The following is a 21159-nucleotide window of genomic DNA, read 5'->3' as shown; positions in this document are numbered from 1 at the left end:
TAGCATTTTGGAAAACAAAATCAGGTTGGTGTCCTGTTTTCTGTAGTATTTTTTTTTTGATCCCTAGAGAGAAGGTTTCATAAACTTTATATATATTTCTATTTTTCTGATCCCAAAAACGTAGACAACAGTCGCTGCTGTCGGACGAACAGGCCAAGGAAGTCGAGCAAATACTCAACGCCGCCCCCAGCGTGGGCGTGGCAGTTGCTGCCGTTGTTGCCACAGCAACATCGCCGACCAGCATCAAGAATCTCATTGAGGATTTGCCGGGGCAATCATCAGTGGTGGTCGAGCAGGACATTCAAATTGCAGCTGTACCAGCAATTGTCGAAGAGGGCGAGGAGGACCAAGAGGAGGGCCAGTTCCACGAAGAGGAGGACGACGACGAGGAGGAGGAGGACCACGCTAGGGCCGAGTTCGATGCCAACGGCTGCGGCGATGCTGACGGCGATTCCGATGACGTTGAAGCCGTGGACATTGTGGGCTATTGCCATGCCGCTAGCGCGTTAAATGCCACCTTCGTCAAGGCCGACAGCACGGAAACAGAGACCACCACCACCACCCCCTCGACGGCCACCACAGCCACCACTCGCCACGACGACGACGAGCCCGAGTGGCTAAGGGATGTGCTTGAGGTAGGAACCGCTTATATCCATATTAGGGGGTGTCCCAGAAATCTCTGTCGCTTTTTGGGACTATTTATTTAAAAAAGGTTCATGAATTCTTCTCAGAATTGGTAAAATAATGGAAATTATATGAATATTAGATATTAAAAACTAATATTAAATCAGATCCATTATATATTTAAATTCCAAAAATTTTACCTTAAAAAAATAAATAAATAATAAATAAATTTGATATGTATGTTACTAATTTTTTATTCAAAGATTTATGAGATCGAATATAAAATGATCCTTCCTTTTTTTTTTTGTTTGTATACACTTTTTGGGACCGTTTGATTGCTATGCTGAAAAAATACTGATACTTTTTAAAGATCCATTGAACACTTTAATTTCTAAAACTTGAAACAAATTAAACTAGCAAGACAATTACAATTATTATTATTTAACCCCATTCACAGGCACCCAAGCGCAGTCTAGAAAATCTGCTAATCACCTCGGCAACCCAAGGCAGGGGACCAGGTCAGCGGGAGGAGCTGGAAAACGGCTACGATCTACAAGAGAAACATTCCGATCTAAATCACACCTACGTGACCGGTGGGGAATCGCTGCACGAGTCGTTAGTATCGGTGGAGTCCACGCAATCGGATGCCACACTCAACCAGACCACGACCATCGACGACAGCATCATCTCCAGCAAGCACAATTCCACATATTCCCTGGCAGATGCCGAACAGGCCACCAATTCGACGGTCCTCAGCACTGGTGTTACCGAACTCGACGATAGTCAGTACTATATACCGGAATATCCCCCTGTGAGGAGCAAGGAAGTGCTTGTAGAGGCGGGAGTGCACTACTTCGAGGATGGCAACTTCTGGATGGAAGTGCCTGGTAAATATACCTTTTAATTAAGATGATATCCATTCATTAATCATTTGTATTTCGAATAGGTCTCCTAGACTTTGACGACGACGACTGCTCTTATCCGCCCATCACAGTGCGCAAGAATCCCAAAGTTCGCTTCAGCTCCGGTCCCATCCACGTGTACTCCACTTTCTCCGTGAACGACTACGATCGCCGCAATGAAGATGTCGATCCTGTGGCCGCTTCGGCCGAATACGAGCTCGAAAAGCGCGTGGAGAAGATGCACGTCTTCCCCGTGGAATTGATGAAGGGTCCTGAAGGTCTGGGTCTCAGTATAATTGGCATGGGCGTTGGCGCCGATGCAGGCTTAGAGAAACTAGGAATCTTTGTGAAAACCATTACCGATAACGGAGCAGCAGCCAGAGACGGTCGCATTCAGGTGGGTACAAATTCCTCAAAGTCCAAAATGTATTTTTTAACAAAACAAGCTTGCAAATTCTTTAGAACATCCTTAGCTATGCAGTGCCCTTAATCTAATTTACTTAAAAATAAGAACGTGAATTCTTCAGCAGAACAAATCAACATTTTCTATACCATTTTTATTTGTAAATTTTTCAATTTAAAATGATTGAACCAAGGTGAAAAATTACCAATTGGAAATAGTTTAGATTAAGTCATCTTCTTCTAAAGAATTGCGCTATTACCAACAAAGATTAAATACAACCATCAGCATCTTCTGAAGAGTATTTGAAAATTTTCAAAATAAAAATTTTAAATAAGAATTATTAAAAATTATTATAAATAAATAAATTAAACAACGATTATTTTGTTCGTAAAATAAGAGTATTTAATGGACTAATGTAAATAAAATGTAAATGATAAAAATGTATGTTATATTTATGACACTTTAAATTCAATTTATTTTAATTTATGAAGTCCAACGCATTTACAAACACAATGACTAAAAATATTCTTTAATTTCCAGGTCAACGATCAGATCATTGAGGTGGACGGCAAGAGTCTCGTTGGTGTCACACAGGCATATGCAGCCTCAGTGCTGCGCAATACATCCGGTCTAGTCAAATTCCAAATCGGACGCGAGCGTGATCCTGAAAACTCAGAGGTAGCCCAGCTCATACGACTGAGTTTGCAGGCGGATCGCGAGAAGGAGGAGCGCTTGAAGCGGTTAGTTTACTTGGGATATAGTCTAACCAGCAAATATTAATTGATCTAAAGTTATTTTAGCCAACAAGAGGAGTACCTGCGTCGCACGCTCGACTACTCGGAGGACTCCACGCAGCCGGTTTCGGCCAATTCGAGTGTTTGCGAGGGACCCTCGAGTCCCGTTCAAGTGGAGCATCCCATGGAGGTGGAGGCCACCCATTCGCAGGAGGTAGAGTCGCTCAAGCGACTGCTACAGGAGGTAAGGACTCTGGGGACCCTTGGACCCCAGAGGGTGGCCAATCCCCGAAAGAATCTCTTTTGCAGCCGTGCTTAACTCTTGTGTGTGTTTTTGTGTGTTCTCTTCTCTCTCCTTTTGCTGAATTTCAACATTTTGTGTGGATATTGAAATGCAGCACAAAGCGGTAATTGGATTTGAAAATATCATTGAAAACGAAATTTTAGATACTCAAAAAATTGTAGAGCACATTTTCGAAACACTTTGATTAACTTTATGTAACTTTGAATTATTTAATTTTATTTTATTTAAAATGTACGTTTCAAAAGACATTGGAAACTTGGAAAATTTCATACTTCATGTGTTCTTTGTTTGCTAAATTCAAAGAACTTCAGTAATGGATAAAACTTTTTATGTTTTGTGTTAATTGATAATGTATAAACTTAATTTTTTATTTTTATAACGCTATCTTTTGCATTTTTAATTTCTTAGATTTGTTTTCTTTAAGAAACCTTTTACTCAGTGTTATCAATTTATCTATTTTTATAGCTTCTTGATTTTATTTTATTTTTTAATTTTAATGGTACTATTATTATACTTTATTTTTATTTCCCCCAGAGCGAAATGGGTTGCCTGGTAAAGGAAGAGATTATTCAAAATCTAAAACGAAAGGTTTGTCTTTCTGTTATTTTATTTCATTTATTATTTACCCAACATCATCTATCCATCAGTTGCACAATTATTATTGTTTATAATAAAAAACGGCCAACTAATATATTTGTTTGTAAACCTTCCCAGCTGGTCAAGCTCGAGACGACGGGAAATGAGAACGAGTTGCTGAGCGAGCGGCTCCGCCAAAGTGAACGGGAGCTGGGAAATATCCGGAAGGAGGCGGCCAATCTGCAGAACATGCTGCAGCAGTCGCAGGGTCAGTACATGGCGCTCGACAAGAAGTACAACAAGGCCAAGCGGCTGGTGAGGGAGTATCAGCAGCGGGAGCTGGACATGTGCCATCGCGAGGAGTTCTACCAGCAGTTGCTCCAGGAGAAGGACACCGAGTACAATGCGCTGGTGAAGAAGCTCAAGGATCGGGTCATCAATCTGGAGCACGAGCTGCAGGAAACGCAGCGCAAGGCTGGTTTCCCCGTCGGCCTGCCCTACGATAGTGCCACCCTAAAGCTAACACCCCAAATGATGCGCAAGACGCCGCCCAAACCACTGTTCCACAAACTGGAGACGGAGCTGTCGGACACCGAAATCTCCGACCTTTCGCCCGATGGCGATGGCGTGAAGACAGCCACTGTGGAGCGCAAGGTTCCGGTCAAGGACGAACTGGATGCGGCTGTGCCGCAGCACGAGCTGCTGGATAACTCGGTTAACAAGACCAAAATCGATCTGGGTGAGTCCGTTTTGCCTCACCGTCAATTACCGCCATTATCTTACCCAAGCACTTTTTGACTCATTCGTTGCAAGGTTGTCATGGTTTTAAGAAGAAAATATGCTTAAAATAAAAGCACATTAGTTTTGTTAACTAAAATCTTTTTTTTTTTGTGCTTTAAATTTATTTACTTAATATTTTGTTAAAAAAAAGGTGTCAATTTTAAAAGGGGTTAAAAAAAGTAGGCGTTGCAATATAGAAAGTCGTTTATCGAGGTTAATGCATTGCCTTCTAAACTAAGAATTCATCATTAAATATTTTAAGAAACTTTTTTAAAGCCTTTAGTGATTTTTACGCTAAAAATATACTTAAACACGATGGTGTTCATAGCTTTAAACATTGATATTGATTTTAAAATTATTTTTGGAATAATCTAGTTTAAAGAGGTGGAGCAAAGTTGTTTTTTCCCTTACGGTTTGCAAATAAAGAAAGTCGTTTACATAGATTATTACTTTGCATTCCAGATTTAAAATATATCAAAGCAAATTAAGTATATAAGACACCTTTCAAGCAGATTTTAGGTCTCTTAAGATTTCTATGCTTATATTTTTTTTTTTGGATTTTTAACTAATTTTTTGAATAATCTAGTTTATAGATTAAAATACAATTTTTGGACTTTAAAATGTATCATAGCATACTTTTAGACATCTTTTAAAAACCATTTTGAATCTGTAGAAATTTTTACTAGGCTCTACATTTTTTTTAATTTTATAAAAAGCTTATGCTTCAAAAATCATTCCTACGACCATGATAATCTTGTTTAAAAGTGATCGTTTTGTTCTTTGTGCTTTGAGCTTTGAACTGCACCTGGGCTAAGGCAACCACCACTGCTCCTCCTCTTGATTTCCTTTTGCTACTTTCTTCTTTTTGTTTTGTGCTCTCCATCATTGTCCAAACTGTTCATTGCTAATTGTTATTCTCTTTCTTTCCATTTCTCTCGATTTTATTTGATCTCTGTGTGCCGTTCGTTATATCGTACTATATATATCGTTCATGTTTGTATTGCGTTCCTTTGCTCGTGTTGTGTTTTTGTGACTGCCACGCCTACACGCTGCGCCCTCATTTTGCCCAACTATACAACTACTACAAACTTAATCGCAAATCGCAAAAAAAAAAAAAAAAAACCAAAAAAAATTGAAAAACACTAATTTGCACCCTGCAAATCGCAAAAAAATGTGGGTTCTAAAACAAAAGCCTCCCGTGGTGGTTTAGCCAATCGCCAGTTGCCCTCAGCCAATGGAAACAGCAATGGAGCAGCTACAACTACTAGTGATCTTGGCCAGCTTTCGAATGGCAATCTACTGAAGCGCAGCCGGAGCAACAGTCGCAGTTCCGACTGCACCCTGGACGACACCGATGAGGAGGAGGATGAGGAGCGTGAGGGATCGGCCCTGAACCTGGCAGGTGGAGCACCTGCGGCAGCTACCAGCCATGAAACCATCAGCAGCCTCTCCAATGGCAACTCGCATCTGCTGGCCAACGTTAACAATTTGCTCCAGCATCATCCGCCGGTCATGGCCAGTGTGGTGACCCCCACACCCTCGAATGGCCACTTGGGCACCACCACGGCCATCCTGCTGAACTCCACCTCCTCCGCCTCGTCCAGTTCGTCCAATCAGTCGACGGCTCGCGAGGCACAGATCAATCAGCTGTACGCGCAGGTGCACAAGGATCCCAGCAAGCAGCAGCATCAACAGCAGCAACAGCAGCAGCAGCAACAGCTGCAGCAGGCTCAGTTGGTAACCACCACAACTAGCAGCAGTATTCCCAGCATGTTCAAGAATGCCAGCATAGGATCCCCGGCGGACAACGGACTAAATGACTTCCATCGCGGCAGTATGACCACCTTTGGCACGGGCCCAGCCACCAGCAGCAATCGTGATCTCAACAGCTCCTACGACTCCATCCTGGGCTCCAACGACAAGCTGGCCGAGCACGAGCCAGCCGAGAGCTGGATGTACCCCAGCCGCCGCCGGGTGGCGCCCAATGGCAGCAAGGTTCCACTGCCCGGATCCAGCTTCACGGATCAACTCAACCAGGCGCTGTCCGATCGCGAGAGGTGGGTTTGGCTCTCCACAGAGTTGGTGGGATGAAGTAGTGATCATTGGAGGGAAATGCTTACAGGAAACGGAAATATATTCATTGAAAATATTATTTTTGTGGGCACGTGTATACTTAATAAAATTAGTTTCAATATTCGTGAAAGTATAGGTATGAGGTATAAATTACAATAATGGCTTTTTCAATAAAAAGAGTTGTTTCTTTCGATTTGATGTTAGTTTGAAACTTTTAACATTTTAAATCCTTTAAGTTTGTGGTACAAAATGTGGTGATATCTTTGGGAATTTCTGTTAGCAAAGTGTAGATTGTTTATGGCTTTATTAGTCACGTCAATTTTTACTAAGTTTGTTTTCCGTATTCCTTTAAAGTATAAAGTTCTAAATTACTTTTTTTTAAACATTAGTTTGTTTAAGATCCAAATATTTGGAATGGCAGATGGGTTCAATAATTAATAGCCAGCAAATAATTGGGAAATCTAATAAAGGGAACAACACACACTCAAATACTGTTATACACACTGTTATACGGTTGCTCGACCTTTGCAGGCGACTCGGCGATGGATCCTCGCGACATTCCAGCGACGATTATACGGAGATCAACAAGAGCCAGAGCGCGGCGGCCATCAATTGCAAGACGCTGATCAACGAGATCCGCCAGGCGGTGAACGAGGCCCAGCCCAAAGGTGAACTATGACCTATGACCAACCTACCAAGCAACCAACCAAACCAGCACAATCCTCCGAATCTCTCTAGCCAGACCGTAGAATAACTAACCTTTAGATTGAACCCAATCCCGATACGAAAGACATATCATGCCCGTCATCCAACTCATTTCATACAGATCTGTACATATGTTTACTGTTTCAAAAAATCAAAACTAATCGAACACCTGTTATTCTGTTATAACCATATGATAATATGCCAAGGTTTTGAGAGTTCATTGCAGCTGTTTATCCGTTTACATTCGCATTCGCATTAGCATCTTCCCATATTGTATATCTCTCTATAAATATATACGTTATGAATGTCTAAACTAAAAACCATTCAAAACCAATAACCATGTGCTCTGCGTCGCAATTGCCGAAGGATTTCAGTGCGAGCTTACTAACCCAGTCTCTTCTATCTATCTTCTGCCTTCTCTATCTCTCTTGACTAACTTGTAACCCCCCGAAAAACGATCCAAAGTTAAACAAGTCGTTCCGCAATCATTATCCCCGCCCGGCACAGTGCCCTGGCAGCAGCAGCACCACCAGCAGATCCAGCAGCAGCCATCCGCCCACAGCATCCACAGCACCCACACTGGCCCGCCCTCGCCCACCAGCATGTCCTCCGGCTGCTCCTCGCCAGGATACTCGCCCAGCAGGACCCTGGATCTGTCCGGATCGAGTTCCAGCTTCTCCGATCGCAAGGCAGTGGCCGCCGGTTACACCTACAAGGGTGGACCCGTTCACGAGTGGACCAAGGATCAGGTAAGTCGGTGGTTTCTACACAGCTAGGGACAAAATACATAGTACTAGGAATATATTATATAAGGTTCAATTATAACAAGGTGCTATCATAAATTTTAAAACTTAAAATGCGTAAAATCATATTTAAACTTTAAGGACCGTTTTATAATAAATATACACTTGGTTACGATTAATTTATAATTTTTTACTATTTGCTTTAATTTTGACCAAGAGAACGATTATGGGCCATTAAATTTGAGTGATTTTTAATAGGAAAAAAAAAAAAAAACATAGGTTACAGTCTGCTAAAATGTCTTCTTTTCTTCGACTGAGTTCGATCCTGTCAAAAGCAATAAAGAAATGCCCTAATTAATAATTATTATGTTTTATTTTAGTTTCTTGAGCAGATCATGAAAGGGTTTTATATAACCAATTAACCTTTAATATTTCTGATAACATTTAGTTGTAGAGTGTGCGCAGTCGTACTTAAAAAACCTAAAAACTATTAAAACATACTAGGCTTTTATATTGCCAATTAAACTTAAATATTTCTGATACCATTTTATCCTCGACTGTGCTCCTTTCCTATGAAATTCAATGACTCCTCCACTTGTTTTCCAGGTGGGCCACTGGTTGATGGGCATCGAGCTGGAGCGCTACATCCCCGTCTTCAAGGAGCACAACGTGGAGGGCGGAGCTCTGCTCACGCTGGACTCCAAGGACTTCAAGACGCTGGGCGTGTGCGGCGATGACAAGCATCGGCTGAAGAAGCGGCTGAAGGACCTGAAGGCCAACATCGAGAAGGAGCGCAAGGACATGGAGCGGGAAAGGCGCGAACGGGAGAAGGCCATACGCAAGGCCGAGAAGAAGGCGGCCAAAAAGAAGTAGTTGAATTCTAGTTGATAAGCATCAAAAAAGTAGCCAAAAACCAAAAGCATACGCAGTATATATTGTAGTCTATATATACATATACATATACATATACATATATATATGCATACACAACACACACGCGCGTATATATAAACATATATGTAATCGGTTATATATTTATATGCATGTAATGATAATATAATTTATTTGTACAACACACACACACACACATCTATTATACATACGTACTACATTTTAACCTATCGAACCTAATGGCAACTAGACGTAATTATTCTAAACGAAAGCAAGGAAAGCAGCGAGTAGAAGATCAGCGGAGCGTTAGAGTAGCAGTAGATCTCGGTTAGAAGTGACCCCCCAGAAATCCAGACTCGAACAGGGCCCAAAATCCAACCGATGGCACTCAGACTTCCACGACAAAGCAACCGAACTCACAACCAAAAGAAGAAGCTAAGTAACTAACACAAAAGGCGTTGGACTGACTGATTTTTATGATTAATTTAAAAAAAAAAAACATAAACGACAACAAAAACAAAAAGAAAAATAAATAAAATCGAAGGGAATTCTTTTTTAAAAGCCAATCAAAACCAAAAATAACCATTTGAATTGAGATTGCAAACGAAAGCGTAGAACACTTAAGGAATTCGCTGAACAGACTTGAACGGTTTTAAGGGCTTCAATTCAAATACAGAATATAAAGATAAATATTGTAATAACGTTTAAGTTAATTAACGTTTTTTTCTAATTATTAACCTGTGTAATTTAATGACTAGCGCATATTCAATAATATTCAATTCTAGATATATATATATGTGTGTGCAACACTGTATTGTCAAGACATCTATGGAATGTACTGTACTATCCCCCTTAAAATTAATGCTAAAGTATTGTCCTGTATGCTATATGCCTGAAAGTCATTTAAGTACTTAAGTAGAGAAGCTAGGGGAAGTGTGTGTTTTCTGCTACCGCGCGGGCTGTTTGGAAAGTCACCGACTGAGATATATTATATATCTTAACGTTGGTTACTTTCCAAGCAGCCCTAGCAGCCAAATCAATGCAAAATGTCCACCCAAAAAAAAAAGAAATCAAGCCTCAAGAGCGACTTCTATTCGTTAGCTAGTATGTCTGTGGAAATGGGCGTGACTGTACTGTTGTTTTCACTTTGTTTTTACTTTGTATAAATATTTATAGAACCTTTAGTATTTGTATTTCGTATTCTTAGTTTGTTTATATTTACTTTCGTGTACTTGTGTTGTGTACGTAGTTTTATTTACCTTATAATTTCGAAATGTTGCAATAAAACTGCATACATATGCCGGTGTATGTATGATAAACCAAAGGCCCTCGTTCTCTTATCAGAGTATAAATAATATATTCTACTCCCTGAGGATGCATTACACAAAATTCCCAAATTCCGATGGCCACAACAATCCAAGCAACTTTGATTTATCAAGGAAAAACCAAATTTAGCAGATAGTCCTTTTTGATTACCAATTAGCATATATAATACTTATCAACATACGTATATACGAATACTCTCTTTCTCTCTATCAATCTGTCTATCTATTTGACTTTAAGACCCCGGCCGTGGCCAAGTGTAGCAACTCCATCCGTAATCCGGATGGGGGACATACCATGGATCCGATGGCCGGCAGCGCATAATCACCGCATGTGTCTCACTCGTCTCGTCGCAAGTCCTTAATATAGCTTTTGAAAAGCTCGCCTCTAAACAGTGCCACCAACAAAAAACAAAACAAAATCAAACCGTTATAACTTACGAAGAATGATAATAAATTAACACCTTAAAAACAATTAACGAAAACCAGTAAATTCAGATGCAGCTCGCGATCGATGATTTCCGCATGAATTTTTTTACTTAAAAATAAAACCGGATTTCAGATCGCACGCGTGCCGCATCTAAAGGTAAATTGTTATTTTTTTGAAAATGTGTACTTCAGTTAAAGTTTATTTTTGGGTAATTGTTTGTAAGCGTTTTTTACACCGTATTTAATCAATTATATAAAAAACCAAATAACAATCAATCCAAAAAAACCAGTTTAAAATTCCTAAAATTAAATCAAATTAAAATGATAAAAGAAGTAATTTAGCTGTTGCCCCGAAATTCTCAAAGAGTAGGGGCCCAGTCGCATAACAACACACCAAAAAAAAAAACAAACAAACGAAATGTAAGACACCTACAGAACACACATTCGTGCCTTTTTCATTGCGAAAAACCGTCCCAACCAGAATTAGCCGAACATAGGATTGTACGACCATCTAATCGGGTCTCTGCTTACCAACTCTTTGAGCCCCGAAAATCCTCTGTCACGAATACGTTGAAACATTTTGAAGTCCCACAAATGCCTTAAATCAAGAAAATTATATTACCCATTAGATATTCAACTTAACTCGGTTCGCTTGTAGGTTTTGAAACATTTTCGAAATACTTATTTTAGTTATCCGTTTGCAAACAAAGTTGGCTGGATTTTGTGGCTTCGATAATGGTAGTTTGATGTAAATCCATCGGGGGGATTTACAATAAAACATTTCTCTCTTTGAAATATTCCGAAAATGTTTTTGTGTTTATTGTGTTTTCACACCTCTCAACTTAATTTTTATTTAATTTGGTCTTTTCTTGTATTTCTTTTTATCAGTTTGTTGTTCTATTGTTTATTTAAAATTCAGTTTCTATTAATTCTTTGTGTGCATGAAACTGTGTTGCCATAATATTAATACTTTCACACTTTTGAATCGGAAATTAGCTTGCCCTTCCATTAAATTACAAGTTACAAATACAGAATTGGCCAGCGCAAAAAAATTATTGTAAAAGTTTATTAAAGAACTAACTACACTAAGCAATTACAGCGACTAGCCAATTAATATTGATGACAAAAACACATTGCAATTAGCTAAACAACAAGTAAATTGAAAGTAAAAAATCGCAATCTAAAAACAGTGCTAATAAATATACTCCGAAATAAACCTAATATGAAATGCATTTCTTGTTTACTCACTCGGCTGACAATCTGTGTTATCTGTGTTCAGTAAATCTGTTTTAAAAACAACATCTCTTAATGGGTTTGTTGGACTGGACTGCTGTGTCGCAAATTGAATATAGAAAGAGGCATACTTCTTGAGAAGAGGCCACCAACAGATACAAAAATCTTCCACCGAAACATGAATGGAACATTTTTCAGCATTCGTGTGGTTTTTTCTTATCATCTGGGAATTTTCCACTCATTTTAGTGGCCTGCATCTTGCGCAGAGGTCAAATTTCATAGTCTTCCTTAACTCGTGTTTGGTTTTTCGGGTTTTACATTTTTATTTTCGGCGATCAGGCACTTTTGGTATTGTTTTCTTAAAAATTGGTTAGAGTATCTAATACTCGGTTTCTATTACCATGCATTTTTAGTTCTCAGACAATCTTGTTTTGAATGAACTAGTCTGCTTACGTCGATTAGTGAAATTGAAAAATAATTTTCACAACAAAGACCTTAGCAACGAAAGGTACTCTATTTTGTTTTGATTTTATATGTACTATTCGATTAATTAGTCTAGTCGGGACTTATAGATTTCATCATGATCAATTTATTTATTTAAATAATCAGTATCATCTAATTGCAAAATACTTTTCATAACAAAGACCTTACACAGGTAAAAATAGTAAGTCCAAGTATTTAGTACTCAATTTAAATATTAAATATACATAGAATTCAATATTTTGTTAATATATTAAATATACAATTTTCAATTCAATAGTCAGATTTTATTTTTTTTAAGTTTAGTCTATTTTGGTATGATTTACATATTCATTTCCATTTATTAATCTAGTCGTGACTTACAGTTTTGAACTTAATCATATTCGTTGTAATTTTCCAAAAGAAGACTATTGAAATTCAGTTATAGTTTATTTTAATACATTTTTTTGCAATTGCTGATACTGATACTGATTGAACTTTTGCGTAAAGTCGTGAAACTGTTTACCGATTTCATCGTCATTGCTTCTTAGCTCATGACAATTATTTACCCCCCATAAAGCGATAAGCTATTCCACATTGATGTTGCATTGTTATCATTGTTGATGCTTAATTTCACATCTTAGGCTTGCTGTTTTTTTAAGAAGTGGGTTAAGTGACTAAAATCTATTTGCCAATTTCTTATCAGCTGTATGAATGGGTTGCTGGGTGATTCAAAACCTTTTTCCCATTGCAACAGACATTAATCAACTCGTGTTGACTCTTAGGTGTCTGCCTGAAAACTGATGACCTGTTAAAACTTTCCGACTAGTCGAATTGATAACTAATAACTGATAAGGTCTGCCAAAGGTTAGCGTACGAATTATAGAAAAATTCTCAGCAAGTGGCATGTTTTGAAAAAAACATTTATAAATAGCTTGGCGTGATTGTTGTGTTTGGCAAATAATTTAAACAATTTTAAAAAGTCTTTTATAACTAGGAAATTCAAAGCTGGCACACTGAAAATAAAAATTCATGTTTTTTGCAATCCATTTACTAAAAAAACTCTTAGCATCTCAATTACTGTAATGTTACTGTAATTCTAAATTGAATAGTCTTTTTATTTAAAAGAATGTCTATTACAGTACTTCAATTTCTCTTTGTATTGCATTTGTTTATAAATCAAATTGGATATTTTATACATTTCTTGTAGTTTGGTTTATAAATCAAATTAATTCCCGAAATTATTCCAGACCAGTATTAAAGACTGACTGACTTGACAAAAATATTATATATTAATAGTTTTAATATTTGTTCTTTCTTATCGAATTTAAAATATCTTAAAGCCTTAATTCAATACTTTTTTTTGAGTTGGCCAGCCTTTAATAAAAAATTCGAGGTGTTTCTCAAACCGCCTATGAACCCATATCAAAAAGTCCATAAAAAACTTATCAGTTAAGAATTGCGGAATCATTTATGGTTCTCGCTAACGATCCTTATCGAATGTGTAACTAAAAGAGTTGTTTTTCTCGGCCGCCACATACATAGTTTGTTAGATAGTTAAATTCGCTCAATTCAATTAGTTAGGAGCAACGATTCCGGCATTCAGCATACGCCACATATGCGCTAAACGATTTTAAATTGAACGCTGAACAATCAGCGTCGGCAGAGAGCGGCGATCTGCGATCTGGATCCCCGAGATTCCGATTCCGAATACCGAATTCAGAATTCAGAATCTTTTCCTGAAGCAGCGACGTCGTCGTGCCTCCAGTTTATAAGCCCTCGTCCATTAGTCGGCAGCGTTCACTCAACAATCAGCGCTCGAGCAGGCAACAAACGCGAAGGAGATATACCAATTCAAATAGAGTAAACGTATCATCGAGTTCTAAAACAACAAATTTGTGAAACCTAACGAGATTACAAAAGAAATTCCAGTTGCCACATATCTAAATTAGTTTTGATTCGCAAAAAAAAGCAAATAAAACGTGGACCAGCGATTTAAACATAATTTAAAGCGCGAAAGTTTGATTTGCATAACCAGAAGAAGCGCTTCCAAGGCGATTATATAATTGCAGTGTATATTCATTGATTGAACAAAAGCATATTCATCTGCACAATGACGGGTTACAAGGTGGCTAATGGCAATGGCACCACAAATGGAACCAATGGAAGCACCAATGGAAACAAGTCAGCGGAATACATAGCCCAGGAGAATCCCACGTAAGTGGGGGTTAGTTTATAAAGGGGGTATTATTATATACACTGAAAAAAAACTAATCACAGGTCAACAAAAACTTATAATTTTGTTCCATTAAATAATGTGAAGTTCATTTTGAAAAATGAAAACATTCAAAAGTAACACGCTTAGTATCAATACACCCAAAAAAGAATTGTAATGGAAAGTAAATTATTGTTTCATGCTTTTTAAACTATTGGGTATCATCTTAATAAGATGAGTATTAAATTAATACCACAAAAGTAACAGAATAATACTTATGTGGCTTAAAGTTAGGGCCTAGGCTAGAGTTTAGACTCTTTGGTGTAGAAATTATATCATTTAGTATTGAATTAACACTTGTACCTCAATACTGTCTTTAGTTTATTTTTAAGACAACAACAAAAATAAAACTTTGAGCTTCTTTTTTGGGCGTACCAAAATAATATGGAACTTCATCAAAACTAGATCTGTGTAGTTTTTTTTTGTGTAGATGGACCTCACGCCAGAGGCTCGTTAACTACAATCAACTTTAATTGAAACTTCCAATATTGCTTGGCTTTCGATGCTTTATGGCTTTGCCTTAACCCCACTGCGCCACCTGTCCCTTTTTTCCCCCATTCCCTTAAAAGCTTTTCTGACCCGCTTTTTGAGGAGCCAAATCGATATGGCCTTGGTTGTCCAGTAGGCCTGGCTAGTAGCTTCAATTTCCTTCTTTTTTTTAATAAGTAACCCAGAACAGAACACACGTGTTCCCGCCAGCCTACAGGAAATCCAAGTTCAGAGACACCAGCTCCGTCCTAAATTCGCTGCCAAGTGCCTATGCTTTGGGGCTAAGACCATTTAATAACCCGCAGAATGTGTTCCCGCGACTGTTGCTCCGGACCAGGTGGCTCCAGAAAGGGCAACACCTGTACGGACAAGAAAGGAGCCAAAGCCGGGAGTCTGAATACGGAGAAGATCATACCCACTCCACAAAGTCTGCTGTAAGTTTTAAGGCTATTACCCAGCCAATATTGGCTTAAATAGCCTCTGCCTTTCCTGTCAGTTATTTTTCCCTTCAAAACCTATCCCAAAACTACAAACCTTGGCTTAAAAATGTGTAACACCGATTGCTGTTCGAATCCCAAAGGCAAAGCTGGCACTAAAACCGCCATCAATGATCCTGGCAAGTGGTCACAAATAATAGCCACTCCAGAAAGTAAGCTGTAAGTTGAATCTATGTTTACTTTAGTCAGAAACCTAGATCGAATTTCAAATGCCCGAGGTAGATTCTGCCCTTGATCTTTCCCGCTCTCTACTATCTGGAAATGAGCTCAACTTGGATCTTTTAAATTTTAAATTAAGACATTCCAGTATTCCAACCTTATCAATTTTCGTCATTCGACGCTGGCAAGTCATTAAAATCCCATTCGAAAAATCTTTAATCTGCATACGATTATATGAAGTGGCTCTGCTTGGGTTCATTCCCGTTTACTACACAGGAAATAAAACATGCTTATAACAGATATAAAACATGAGCTTTTCAGTAAATGTTTTATGAATTCTTTGTAGTTTTCTTGTTTTTAAAAAATGAAGTCCTTATAGATTCCTTATTTTAAAAGATTTGCAATACTTCCAAATCATCTCATAATGTTTTTTAATGATTTCAATTATTTATTATTCAGTAAATAGATTTCTATAAAGTGTTATTAACATACTTACATACATAAAGGAGATATATTTTTTTCGAACAGCTTCAATAATTATTTAAACATTTTGTAATAACATGCTGTATTTCTTCTGTGCACCAAACCGTTTGCTGATAAAAGGCAAATAATGCCAACCGCTTAGGTAAGTCTTTATTGGCCCAGTTAATTGGGGAATTGGCCCTCGGTGATTGGCTGTGGAAAGCGGGTGTGTTCCCTGATCTTGACACAGGCCTCCACATCGTAATCTTGTCTACAGATACGAGTAATTGGCAAATGGTCCGTCCGATAAAGAACGCGACTAAAAAATGTTGCCGCATTGATTAGTTTCGAAACTTGTTTTCGTTTCGATGGAAACGAAACACAATTTGCTGAATATTGATGAAGCGGCGGCGAAAATGCCGCGTCGCGTGTTCCAATCGAATTTCCATAAATGTCTGGCTACCGAAAGAGCAATTTATTAATGGGATTATAGTTCCCAATTAATGTAAGTTATGCGTGATTATGGGCGCTCATCTTAATGACGCACTTAATGTTTTCTTTTCAGGGGCTTGTTTTTGTTTTCCCCATGTAATATTGATAATACACAGCGTCATCATCAGCTGCTTATCAATTAATCCTAACTGATCCGAAAACAAACACGTGGGGGGTCATCAGAGATCAGTTTTGGTAACAACATCTTAACATTACTCGACTTGCAGTTCAAGTTCGTGCAATTAAGCCTCGAACCAGCTGAATTCTTTATGGCTGTAATAGATCTTAATTGCTGGTTTTAACTTACTCGATAATAGTAACCACATTCTTGTGATTTTCCAGAAATAAACCATAAATGATAGGGGGTCCTTATCTCGCAGTGCCTATATTTCAGCTTCATATCTGTATATCATTAATCTTTTTGGCCACTACTCAGCAAAACAATTTCTTTGAATAATTACAGCGGGAATGGAAAAATCCTATGCGAAATTACGCCTGAAGAGTTAAGAGCCTTGCGGGTTCTCAACGAAGACACGTTTGTAGACCAATTCCTCCGAGTTTTGTTTCTTTGTGTTCAATGGTCATCGAATATATTCGAATATCTGTTTTCATTACAATACAATTGGCAGTGAAAGAAAAAATTATTCTCCAAAATCTGAATTTCTTTGTTGTCTTTGTATTTCGCTAAGAACATCATTAAATTGGTTGATAATCTTTTATAATTAATTTCTTTTTCGTTATTACACAGTTTATATCATCGATAAAGCAACATACATTTCATTCTTCTTCCCTGTTCAAAGTGTTCTCCTATCATTTCATACAAAAAATTTAATGTGTTTTCATTATAAACTGATCTTTCCGAATAGTCCTCTTCTGTATTATTCTTGTCTAAAATCTATTTATATTAAAACATAATTCAACTGGTTGATAGTTTTTTTTTCGCTAAATTAATGTGTGTTTCCTCATTTTTTCCTTGTAAAAAATCTTCAGAAAATGAAGTCACATTTCTCAGATTTATCACTGTTCAAAGTATAATTTTGTGATGTTCTCCTATCATATCATCATCAAACTGATTGGAAAGATATATATTTTGTTTTGATACAAATTTTCTCTAGGGAAGTTATATATTTGCCGTCCATTTTTTGTGTTAAATTGGTATCGTCCACTGATGTTGTTCCCTCTGGGAGTTCCATTTCTTCAGTATATTGTTAATCATCGTGGCGAGCAGATAAAAAAGATCTCTTGCCTGTGTACCGTGTACTAAATCATAATTATTTTTGTCTCTCAAATTGCTATCTTTGTTTTTAAAACATATATAACTTATAACCAGTTATAAAACTAATTATATATGTTGACTTACAACAGGTATCCCTATGAGGTCATCGAGGAGATTGCCGACTTTATCACCAAGGGCTCCGGAATGCGCCCCAAGATCGGCATAATTTGCGGTTCTGGGCTGGGTTCTCTGGCCGATATTATTCAGGATCCGAAGATCTTTGAGTACGAGAAGATCCCAAATTTCCCGGTGTCCACAGTGGAGGGCCATGCCGGAAGGCTGGTGGTCGGCACACTCGAGGGCGCAACTGTGATGGCGATGCAGGGCAGGTTCCACTTCTACGAGGGATATCCCTTGGCCAAGTGCTCGATGCCGGTGCGCGTGATGAAGCTTTGTGGGGTGGAGTACCTGTTTGCCACGAATGCAGCGGGTGGCATTAATCCGCGTTTCGCGGTGGGCGACATTATGCTGATGCACGACCATGTCAATATGCTGGGATTCGCTGGCAACTCACCGCTTCAGGGACCCAATGATCCGCGATTCGGACCCCGTTTCCCCGCTCTGGTGAACTCCTACAACAAGGACCTGATCAACAAGGCCATCGAAATTGGCAAGGCCATGGGCATCGAGTCGAACATCCATGTGGGCGTCTATTCCTGTCTGGGCGGACCCAACTACGAGACCATTGCCGAACTGAAGGCCCTGCGCATGATGGGCGTGGATGCGGTGGGCATGTCCACGGTCCACGAGGTCATCACTGCCCGGCACTGCGACATGAAGGTGTTCGCCTTCAGCCTCATCACCAACAAGTGTGCCACCGAGTACAGCGACAAGAAGGACGAGGAGGCCAACCACGATGAGGTAAGTAGAGCACTGCACTATGGGAAAAAAGGCAAATTTTTGACATAAAAAAATAGAGGATTTCAAGGAAAAAACATTCTGATATTGGTATATTTTCGGTTTTATTTTTTTTAAACAAGCATTGGTTGTAAAAATACCACCTACATAAAACCTCTTAAAAGTTTTACTTGTGAACTTTTTCGATTTTTTCTTTAAGTAAATATTAAAAAGCGTTTGATTATAAAGGCATTTTCAGCATTTACAATTAAATTTAAATTCGGGTTTCATTTTGTTTATACATTGATATAAAAACCCTCCGTGAATTCGCGTGGATTCAAAACATAAAACTTCTCATAAAACAAAGTACTTTATTAATTTAATTAATAGTTTGGACAATACAAACTTTTGTAAAAGGATTAGCTTAAACAAATTTTATCATAAGATTTAATTAGCTTGATTTAAAATAATTTATATTATTTATTAAACTTTTATTCTTATTTGTTTCTTCCAACTAAGGTAATGGCTGTGGCGAAGAACAGGCAGAAGGCCTGCTGCGAACTGGTGGCCCGACTTATCCGGGAAATCCACTCTGCATCCGCTTAGACAGCGAACGAGGACATAGCGTTGGATTTTAAATTTAACAGTAGTTAATTCACTAGAATCGCATCTAAGACTCACTTGACACGGATTGTCCCAAAACTTACAGTATAAGCCTAGGGAATAGTTAAACTAAATTTAATTATGTAAAATAAACTAGAGATACAATGCCAATTGTTTACGGATTCATTTAAACTCAAAAATGTAGTTTTAGAGCGGCCATAAAAGATATTTATAAAATGAAAAGTCCTCAAAAACCAACTTGCGTTTTGGCTTTTTTATCAAAAAGCTGCGAAATTGACCACAATTAAATGCCCGGAAGATGATAGTACCCCTTACAAAAAATGCTAAAATTGGCGACCTCTAAAAAATGAGTTTAAATTGCAGTTTTTTGATCGAAACTACAAATTATATTGATTTAATGTTGGAATGCCATACCTCGTTGATGGTACCCCTTATATAAAATGCTAAAATTGGCGTCCTCTAAAAAATGAGTTTAAATTGCAGTTTTTTGATCGAAACTACAAATTATATTGATTTAATGTTGGAATGCCATACCTCGTTGAATTCGTCATAAAATTTCTAACAAACTGGCATTCACAGCTCAAAAGTTTTGGGTTGGATCAAATTTCGAAAAAAAATGATGATGGTACCCCTTATAAAAAATGCTAAAATTGGCGTCCTCTAAAAAATGAGTTTAAATTGCAGTTTTTTGATCGAAACTACAAATTATATTGATTTAATGTTGGAATGCCATACCTCGTTGATGGTACCCCTTATATAAAATGCTAAAATTGGCGTCCTCTAAAAAATGAGTTTAAATTGCAGTTTTTTGATCGAAACTACAAATTATATTGATTTAATGTTGGAATGCCATACCTCGTTGAATTCGTCATAAAATTTCTAACAAACTGGCATTCACAGCTCAAAAGTTTTGGGTTGGATCAAATTTCGAAAAAAAATGATGATGGTACCCCTTATAAAAAATGCTAAAATTGGCGTCCTCTAAAAAATGAGTTTAAATTGCAGTTTTTTGATCGAAACTATGGAATATAATGGTTCAATGTTGGAATGCCATACCTCGTTGAATTCGTCATAAAATTTCCAACAAACTGGCATTCACAGTTCAAAAATTTTGCGTTGGATCAAATTTCGAAAAAAATGATGATGGTACCCCTTATAAAAAATGCTAAAATTGGCGACCTCTAAAAAAGAGTTTAAATTGCAGTTTTTTGATCGAAACTACAAATTATATTGATTCAATGTTGGAATGCCATACCTCGTTGAATTCGTCATAAAATTTCCAACAAACTGGCATTCACAGTTCAAAAACTTTGGGTTGGATCAAATTTCGAAAAAATGATGATGGTACCACTTTTAAAAAATGCTAAAATTGGCGACCTCCAAAAACTGAGTTTAAATTGCAGTTTTTTGATCGAAACTATGGAATATAATGGTTCAATGTTGGAATGCCATACCTCGTTGAATTCGTCATAAAATTTCCAACAAACTGGCATTCACAGTTCAAAAACTTTGGGTTGGATCAAATTTCGAAAAAAATAATGATGGTACCCCTTATAAAAAATGCTAAAATTGGCGTCCTCTAAAAAATGAGTTTAAATTGCAGTTTTTTGATCGAAACTATGGAATATAATGGTTCAATGTTGGAATGCCATACCTCGTTGAATTCGTCATAAAATTTCCAACAAACTGGCATTCACAGTTCAAAAACTTTGGGTTGGATCAAATTTCGAAAAAAATGATGATGGTACCCCTTATAAAAAATGCTAAAATTGGCGACCTCTAAAAAATGAGTTTAAATTGCAGTTTTTTGATCGAAACTACAAATTATATTGATTCAATGTTGGAATGCCATACCTCGTTGAATTCGTCA

At 37.8% G+C, this 21159-nt stretch overlaps 2 protein-coding genes across 22 annotated transcripts in view; both read left to right on the top strand.

Moving 5' to 3' along the window:
* The window catches only part of LOC128259539 (uncharacterized), a 59167-nt gene extending 49108 nt beyond the window's left edge, over positions 1-10059 (top strand). For 4 of the 17 annotated variants that reach the window (XM_052991969.1, XM_052991970.1, XM_052991985.1 and 1 more), the window contains 12 exons: positions 4-24; positions 125-635; positions 1082-1511; positions 1571-1923; positions 2470-2669; positions 2721-2907; positions 3502-3555; positions 3682-4282; positions 5516-6380; positions 6928-7064; positions 7567-7850; positions 8451-10059. In XM_052991969.1, the coding sequence (XP_052847929.1) occupies positions 4-24; positions 125-635; positions 1082-1511; positions 1571-1923; positions 2470-2669; positions 2721-2907; positions 3502-3555; positions 3682-4282; positions 5516-6380; positions 6928-7064; positions 7567-7850; positions 8451-8717 (3910 nt within the window). In that variant the 3' untranslated portion in view covers positions 8718-10059. Of the gene's footprint in view, positions 1-3; positions 25-124; positions 636-1081; positions 1512-1570; positions 1924-2469; positions 2670-2720; positions 2908-3501; positions 3556-3681; positions 4283-5515; positions 6381-6927; positions 7065-7566; positions 7851-8450 lie in introns of those variants that run through there. The other 13 variants (XM_052991972.1, XM_052991974.1, XM_052991975.1 and 10 more) reach the window with 13 other exon arrangements.
* A 3894-nt stretch (positions 10060-13953) lies between these two features.
* On the top strand, positions 13954-19439 carry LOC128259220 (purine nucleoside phosphorylase). Of its 5 annotated transcripts, XM_052991472.1 has the most exons (5): positions 13954-14395; positions 15248-15376; positions 17016-17087; positions 17918-18689; positions 19185-19439. In XM_052991472.1, the coding sequence occupies exons 1-5, from the start codon at positions 14292-14294 to the stop codon at positions 19269-19271; spliced, it is 1164 nt and encodes a 387-aa protein (XP_052847432.1). In that variant the 5' UTR covers positions 13954-14291; the 3' UTR covers positions 19272-19439. The 5 variants fall into 5 exon arrangements, with proteins under 5 accessions (XP_052847432.1, XP_052847428.1, XP_052847429.1 ...); XM_052991468.1 differs by lacking the exon at positions 17016-17087 and having other exon boundaries at positions 13955-14395; XM_052991469.1 differs by lacking the exon at positions 15248-15376 and having other exon boundaries at positions 13956-14395.
* The last annotated feature ends 1720 nt before the right edge of the window (positions 19440-21159 follow it).

This window comes from Drosophila gunungcola (genome assembly GCF_025200985.1).
Source record: "Drosophila gunungcola strain Sukarami chromosome 3L unlocalized genomic scaffold, Dgunungcola_SK_2 000005F, whole genome shotgun sequence".
Taxonomy (NCBI): domain Eukaryota; kingdom Metazoa; phylum Arthropoda; class Insecta; order Diptera; family Drosophilidae; genus Drosophila; species Drosophila gunungcola.
Note: the sequence above shows the minus strand (reverse complement) of the source record. Positions and strands in the feature narration are given on the sequence as shown.